The following is an 8,323-nucleotide window of genomic DNA, read 5'->3' as shown; positions in this document are numbered from 1 at the left end:
TAATAAAAACTTCAAACTTCCAACTGTGGTAGAGTATTGACTGATATAGTTATATATGCGCAGATGACTGGCGTCATCAAGTACTTCATTTTTGATTACATGCTCAAAAGATACCTGTCAAAAGAACAGTTCTAAGGCGAAAGAGCCAACTGTTCAAAGAGTTCTATCTAGACCGACTTCACTAGACATCGTATCTCAGTGAGACTGAGTCGGTATGTATTTTGTATATACACACGAGCACTCACGTGTTATTGAAGTTCTAAGTCATTGAACGGTTTTTTTGTACTTGACGAAAAGAAATCCGATTTGAAGGAGTGAATCAAAAAAACTCCACAATTAACTTGAAGAAGGAAAACACCTGTTACGTATGTATGGCAGCAGTCAAGTTTTCGACTCAGTCACTACTTCTCTAACTTTCCTAACCGAGTCTCATCCTGAATATCTAAACAACAGATTAAAAACAAGCTATTAGGATCTTTTCCTTGAAAAGTTTTCTTTGAACACAGGTAAAGAGTAACGGGTTTCTCCTTAATTTTTAGAGTCTATAAATTCATTAGGTTTAAGAGATAAAAATAATGAAAAATTATCTCATCAAAACAACTCAAATTCCATGCATGCAAACTTATAGCTGCTTCAGTTTTCTCAGTATGAAATTTCAGTTTGTATATATCCAAAAAGCTGCTGATTTATCTTACAAAATACAACTGAGAAGCAGCAACTCTGGCTTTCGTCTAATCTAGACTTAGCCTAATCTAGTTTTCTTAAGCATCCAAATATTAAAAGAAATATCAATACATATGATGTTACCTGTAGTGAACGAACAAAGATATAATTTCAATCAGTCAAAAATTTAATTTTAGAAAAGACAATATTTTTTCATTGGTTCAAGGTATCCAAACTGACAGAAATATGCCACAACAAGAACATGATATTGTGAAGTATTTGCATTTGGAAACTTTCTTTTTAACTGTCTTATATTGATAATACAAAATAGAGACCTACAGTATTTAGTACTGCAGACTTCAAGAAAAACAAACAGAATATTTTCAAGTTCGCTTGTCGTTCATCGCTAAGGTGAGAACACTGAGAAGGTTCTGTTCTAACAATTCTTTCCGCCTCTCGATGTTTTTTTTTTTTTTTTTTTTTTTTCGTCTTACATTGCCATTCTCATTTTTTCAGTCTCAAATTCCCTTTTTTCCCACTGTTATTCTTATTCAGTTACAACGAGATTGATATTTTCATGCATAGTTTCTCTTGTCCATTCACTAAAGAATATTCTTTATATATCTTTCCCTTCATTTCCCATTCATATTCTTGTTCATATTTTCCTCTTCTTTCACAACACTTTTATATTTTTAGTGTAATCTCATGCATAAAACACTTGACTTTTTTTTTATACGTGTCTAATCCACAGAGAAATATTTTTTGGATATCAGATATTATAATGGTTGAACTAAATTCATCAACTCCAAATGCTACTTACACCTGCCAATATGTGATAAGTAGTTGGCACGTAGCGGTTTGTTCTACATTCAGTGCTTTAATGGCTTTGATAGCAATTATCGGGAACAGCCTCGTTCTTTTTGCTATCATCAAGACACCTCGCTTGAGATTTGTTACCAGTTACTTCATCGCATCGCTAGCTATTGGGGACCTCTACATGAACACGGTACTCGTTCCTTTATGGGTGGTCAAGCTTGAACAAAATATTTGGACTTTAGATCGTCATCCTTTGGCAGTTGCTATTGAATTTCTAAGCATACAGATGGCTACATCGGTGGCGTACAATTTATGTGTTGTCAGTATTGATCGCTTCATTTCGATCAAGTATGTTTATGAATATTCGCAAATCTTAACATCAAGGCTAGCTTTCGTAATCATTTTAGCTGTGTGGACATTTTCATTGATCTGTTCTCTTCCTCGTCTATTTTTGCATGATATCAAAGATATCTCAAGGCTCTTCGTTACTCTAGCTTTCGTTATCATATTCCTACCATACGGGGTAATTGTCTACTGCTATGTTCGAATATACAAGGTTGCTAAAATCCACGCAAATCAAATTGCTACCAATGACAGGCGACAGACTTTTGCGACAATAGAAACAGAAAGAAACAAGAAGGCTGCTGTCACTATCGGTCTAGTTATAGGCATATATTCCATCCTTGGGATACCTGTGCTTGTGGTTGCAGTAGTGGATGGCATTATAACATTCTCGGATCCATGTAAAGCCGTACGACTCCGAGTTTTCTGGATGTGGGCTTTGGCTTTAAGCTATAGTCATTCTGCTTACAACCCCTGGATTTACGCGGCTCGGAATAAACTCTATAATCGAGCTATAAAAGGAATACTAGGTGTGAAACCAAACCGTTTGTTTGCTCTTGGCAACACAGCCTCTGTCAATCAAGCATCGACGAAAAAGGAAAAACACGAGGAGAGTTTACAGACATCAATGAAAAAGGGAATGGAGCAGGAGATAGAGCAATCGATAAAGATAGAGAATCACAAAGAAGAGAGAGTACAAACACGCCACGTAAATACAGACGACAACGACTGCAGTTCAAATTAAAGCTTTGAGTTCATGTTTTCAAGTATTTTTAACTCTTCGACGACTCATTTTTGCCATGAAATTTTCTTCAATATCCATCCAGCTATTTTCCCCTTGAGTACCATTTGTTTCTTTATCAAGCGCTTTGGGGGGAAAAAAAAACCAACATTCATAAAACAAGCGTAACAACTGTGCCAAAATTAATTAATGGATTTTTATCATTAAAGTGAAATTAACGCGAAAAAGTAAAGTGATACATGTAGAGAGCATTATGGCAATAATAATACAGTTCACAGATAAATAATTTATTACCGATACGTATTTTGGAAAAGACGAGTAAGTACGTCTGCGCATGCTCTAAGTCCAAGTACAAATTAGTCCAAAACTTCTTCATGCTGTTGTAAAAATATGATTTTCATTTAATATGACTTTAATTTGACTTTCACAACTTTCATGACAAACCTGAACTTACGGCAAAATCCCACAACTCACAAAATGCTAGAACTTACAAAATGACAAATCTTAAAGTCAGTTTTTGAATCCATTTAAGGTACGTAGCTCCAAATAGTTTTTTCTAAGCGCGCGCGAGGTTGTGCACGAGCATGCGCAGAACAAGAACTTGATTAATTTTTATTTTGACTCGACGTCATGAATATATCGTTCGCACGCGTAATCTCGTTTTGAAATAACGCAACTAGACGGTAAAACATATAAAGCTTAAACAGTGGTCAAAATATTTAGAAATTCGAAAGCGTGAAATTTTTTCCCCAGCATTCAAGATTTCTCATTATTTGAAATTCTGTAGCAAATGAAAGGTGAGGTAACGTACTTTCGTCATTAAAAATATCTTAAAAAAACACCGTGTACAGCTTGGGTTTTTAATTTCTAAATGAAAAGGATAGCCTTCATTATAGCTGACGTAGTGTTACCATAGTAACCTTATATGTGATCAGCTCCATAAAAACGGCCTGTTGGGTATTAACGTGTAAGCCTACATTACTATGTCCTATTGATTGGAACTACCGAAAACCCTTGGGAGCCAAATAAATACGACAATTCTTTCCTCGCAAATGTTTTGAATTCTTGGAAAACGTCACTGAAACGCACGGATGCAAGGAATTTTTTCCCCGGTGTAATTTGGACAAAAGAATAATCAATATGGAACGCATGACGTCATGAAGAAACATCGACATCCCCTCCCTACTACTATTTGATTAATTGAACTAATGTTGAATTTCCCTCTTCTCTCCAAATATCCCTCATCGCTGGTTGAATTCTATATTTAAGATCTTCATTAAAACGCATTTGTCATAGGAAGCAAGTTCCAATGAAGTCATAAAAACACAGTGGTAGTATGAATAACATGACTCTCTCAGCAAATATACGGAGCAGTATATCCGTCTCATGCTGCTATAACGTGAAATTTTTTTGGGGGGGGGAGGGGGATTTCACGCTAAGGTGAGGTATTCCTAATAAAGTCCATACGTCGTGATAAACAGTTATAAATTGACAAGTTGACAAGGCATGTCATTATGCTGGATATTGACCCTCCTCTAACACTACCTCTTGCCACTTAAAATAAAGCTAGAAAGAAGTGAGAAAGAAAGAAAGAGAAAGAGAAAGAAAGAAAGAAAGCCAGGGTTAGTACAGATTCCTCAGTGAAGTTTCTCAAATCCTATCAACTAAAATTTCCAAAACCACATAAGCAAAAAACATAAAGTGAAATTCATGGATGAAAAACATTCAACATACTTGGCACTCTGCTGACCAAAAATGCCGGGCATTGATTTGCAGCAGGAAAAATAAACATCGGCGTTTTTAATTAATACAACGAAAAGAGTTCTTTGCAAGGTAGGACCTGGGCCACCAAAAAAAAAAAAAAAAAAAAAAAAAAATCATAACTTTTCTATAGCACAGTGGTCAAAAAAGAAATTTTCCAAAACTTTCCTGGTCGTCCTAGAAAAATGCAATATTGATTTCCGAAACTTTCCAAGACTTTCTTAAACTCGTACGAACCCTGGAAAGAAAACTTCAGCCGCGATACGCAGGGTTGGGTACAATGCATTCTTTCTTTCCTATAAAGAGCCTTTGCTCTATATTACCCCACTTCCAACACTTATTCTCAAACACCAACAATTTAATATCATAAAACAAACATTCTCATCTTTGTTTGAATTAAAATATATTGCATAACGGATGTACAGAAGAATTCATGTGTTTTTGTTGTTGTATTTTTTTCTGGGGGGGGGGGGGGGGGAATGACAATATATATAGAAGAAATCGTTTTGTAAAATATCGCTCATAGCATTGGTAAGGTATTTTCTAGAGAGGTTTTCGGGGGGAGCCAGCTCCCCGAATCCCATGAAGTTTCTGGGCTGAGCTCTCGTTGAGGCGAACACACAATGTCGCTACTGAAATCCTGTTTACATGGATTCAAGTCATAATGAACTTGAACATGTTCTCTAATCCAAGCTTACATACATTATTGATGGTTTTATAACAGCTGTCATGTTGGATGGATTTGACAAAAGATTCGTCATTAGTCTCTTTTGTTGTATCATCCAACATGGCCGTGTCTTAAAACCGGTCAGTGTCACAATAGAACAGCTTATTATGTTTTTAGAAATTCATCACTCACCGCTGACGTATATTTTAAAAATCAAATTTCCGCATAGTAAATCTTTTGCACATGAACTTCGAGTCACGTTTCACGTTTTGAAATCTTGTTTGACGTATCACGTAGTTAAAAACGCAAACATTGCCTCACTCTTTTATTGGTACTCTTTTATTTGGGTGTTTTCTTCAATGATTTTAAATGAGGTTCAACCTAAGTTCCTAATTTTCAAATGTCCGTAGGAAGGCTCCCAGCTCTTCGTTCATTGCTTTTTCTAAACGATTTTTCGTACCTTGCCACAAAGTGTCGCTTCAAAAATGTTCGAAATTCACGGATTCTTATGGTATAGATCCAAGGGTTAATACTAGATGAAATAAAAGATAAAAAAGCAACCCAGAACCAGGCGTAGTCAATTTTGACTCTGGCTTCACATGAATCTGACACTACGAACTCCGCAATAGAAGCAGCCAGAGTCGGTATCCATAATAACACGAATAGACCAATCACAATCGCTACAGTGCATGCTGCCTTCTTGTTCCTACGTACAGCATTGACTTACCTTTTATTAAATTCATTTCTTGCAATTTTTTTCATCTGGATTTTTGCTGCCCTGTAAATATGGATGTAACAAAAGGCGATGAATAATAACGGCATAAACACAGTTAAGAGTGTTGCTCCAATCCAGAGCTTTGATAGATGTTGAGGATAATTTTTGAGGCAAAGTCTCACAGAAGCCACGAAGAAGGAAAGTGACCAAATTAATATTGCTAGCGTGATTGCCCGTTTTCTCGTTATTATATGGCGATAGCGAAACACGGAACTTATCGCAATGTAACGGTCATAGCTGACAGCACAAAGACTAAACGTCGTAGCTGTGGTCGTTTGGAGCCACATAAAATCTGCTGAAACGGACAGCCAGTGATCTCCTTGCCAAACATTCATAAATATCTTGGCTATCAACATTGGATTCATTACCAGCCCAACCAGAAGATCCACAGCCGAGAGAGACGCTATCAAATAATTCGAAACATTTCGTTTGAATTTGACTTGCGATATGGCTGTCAAAACAATGGTATTGCCCAGAAGAGCTGCTCCAGCCGATAAACAATTCAGCACTACCAGTACAACAGCGACTAGTTTGCTCATATCCCCTTTACAAATCTCATTTAGTGCCAAACTAGAGTTATTCATTGGTAATGTATTTTGTTTTTCTCCTCGGAAATGTCTGAAGACCTCGACTGGTTGTTTTGACAAAAACAACAAAGGTAACAGTGACTACGGAATCAATTTTTGGACCAGTTGTTTGGGAAGGCTCAGTATGTTCGATTCTCACTAGCTCCTTTGTATTCCGCCACCTTGTATGATCTAAAGCTGGCTAAAAGGTACGATTAATAAACTGTAGATCTAACTCGAGATATATGTGTCTAATTGATTGATTTTCAATTTATCGTAGTCATAAAAATCACCAACACTTTACTTATCTTTAAAATTATACCAAGGCAACGTGTAATTAATAAAAAATCCTCTCGACCAATCAGTATGGAGCATTTCTCCATCTCTGATAGTTTGTCGTATTTTTTACATTTTTTCTTTTCTAGGTTTACCGTCACTTAGTTTGAATGGAATTTTGTTCAAATCGCCAAAACTGAGGGAATATCATTTTTTGCTCGATTAAAGTTTCGCACATAGCCATGCCTTCTCACTGACCTTTTACGATATCTAAGAAATTAAAGCTTTATGTTTTGTTCGAAGGAAAATCAAGTATAGATTTTGATGGTAATGACTTTTAATGTTGTATAGAATACTGCTATGCCACCCGGAAGTTCAATTCACAACTGATTATCCCCACTATAAACTACAAAGCCCAAAGCGTTTGACGACCGGACATTGCTTTTTGAAATTACTTTTCACGCCGTTTAATTCATTTTGAAGCTGTAAAATTGAATACGAAGCTTCTTTATCCATTCAATTAAGAATGAGGCCGCACTCAAGCTATGATTTTATTAGGTCGTTTTATTTATCTTAGCGGCTAAATTTTATCGCTTCGTATTTAAAGTTCAAACTGAATTGTTGACTTGTTTGATAAAGATGCATGTATTCCCAACAGACGCGATAACAAATATCTCTGACCGCTAAAGTAATATGAATGAAAGCATCATCACCAGAAGCCATAGAAAGTACCAGAAAGCACAGACCGCAAATTATTATTTTTTGCTTGCATTATCGGTTTTATAACGTGATCAAAACATCGACAAATGTTTGAATAATATTTCAAGGAAAAATATATATAATCGAGAAGAATATTGAAACAATAAGTAAAATGTCAATATATTAAGATGAGATTTTTGTGACTGAATTGAGTAGGTAACGTTGTTGAGTTGATTGGTTTTATCATTAGTTCATGCTTCGATCAAATCGCAAAAATCATAAAGTCACTAAAAACAACATTTCATTTGAATTACCCTATCACAAATGGAATCAGGCGTTTTATCACAACATTTTCGGGGGGGAAATTCTTGCTATGGATTTGATAGAGTTGAAACAAGGTTTATTGATGAACACAAAATGCATTTTTATCATCGGGGGCTTCTTTTAGTTAAATACCAAAAATGCCAATCTTATAGCCAATGGGTTACTAAGATGTTCAGAGTATGCCGTGTGGTTAACATGGTTTTAGAGTGTTACGGTTTTTATCACTTCTAGTCAATAAGGTTTTATAAAGACATTGAATTTTCAAAAAGTTTCTAACTATCAAAACACGCAATGCTTTGTTTCCATTTATGCGTTTCATAGGAATGAAAATAAAGGCTTGGGTGATCTGCTATAAAGAGACCTTTAGTAGACCAGGTTTACCGCTAACCACTGCACTAGTCCCTTTCACAGTTCCCTGAGCTATCTTGAAAGGTAGTCGTGCCTATGCATCGAAGTGAGACAAACGGTGAGCATGCAATTATAGAGACCTTTTATTAACACCTTGGACAATTATTCGCATGTCTCTATCATTGCAAGCTCACCGCTCATCTCGCTCCGATGCAAAGCCACGGCTACCTTTCAAGATGGCGCAGGGAACTGTGAAAGGGGCTATTGCTAGGGATCAGGCCCAGGAACACGCCCGCAAACACGTAGAAACACTCGGTTTTAAAGAAATTCCATTAGGCGGCTCT

The 8,323-nt window shown here is 36.3% G+C and overlaps 2 protein-coding genes across 2 annotated transcripts; one reads left to right on the top strand and one right to left on the bottom strand.

Moving 5' to 3' along the window:
* The first annotated feature begins 1,520 nt into the window (after window positions 1-1,520).
* On the top strand, window positions 1,521-3,306 carry LOC116289557 (beta-2 adrenergic receptor-like). Its single transcript, XM_031696506.2, has one exon. It carries the CDS (start codon window positions 1,544-1,546, stop codon window positions 2,564-2,566), a length of 1,023 nt encoding a protein of 340 aa, XP_031552366.2. The 5' UTR covers window positions 1,521-1,543; the 3' UTR covers window positions 2,567-3,306.
* A 2,081-nt stretch (window positions 3,307-5,387) lies between these two features.
* Window positions 5,388-6,350, bottom strand: LOC116289554 (adenosine receptor A2a-like). Its single transcript, XM_089030873.1, has 2 exons — window positions 5,789-6,350; window positions 5,388-5,713 (listed from the first exon to the last, which is right to left on the bottom strand). The coding sequence occupies exons 1-2, from the start codon at window positions 6,348-6,350 to the stop codon at window positions 5,388-5,390; spliced, it is 888 nt and encodes a 295-aa protein (XP_088886999.1).
* Window positions 6,351-8,323: the final 1,973 nt, after the last annotated feature.

The sequence above is a fragment of the Actinia tenebrosa genome, unplaced genomic scaffold (genome assembly GCF_029948245.1).
Source record: "Actinia tenebrosa isolate PJP-AT-01 unplaced genomic scaffold, QUT_ActTen_1.0 PGA_scaffold0__85_contigs__length_37466705, whole genome shotgun sequence".
NCBI classification, from domain to species: Eukaryota; Metazoa; Cnidaria; class Anthozoa; order Actiniaria; family Actiniidae; genus Actinia; species Actinia tenebrosa.
Note: the sequence above shows the minus strand (reverse complement) of the source record. Positions and strands in the feature narration are given on the sequence as shown.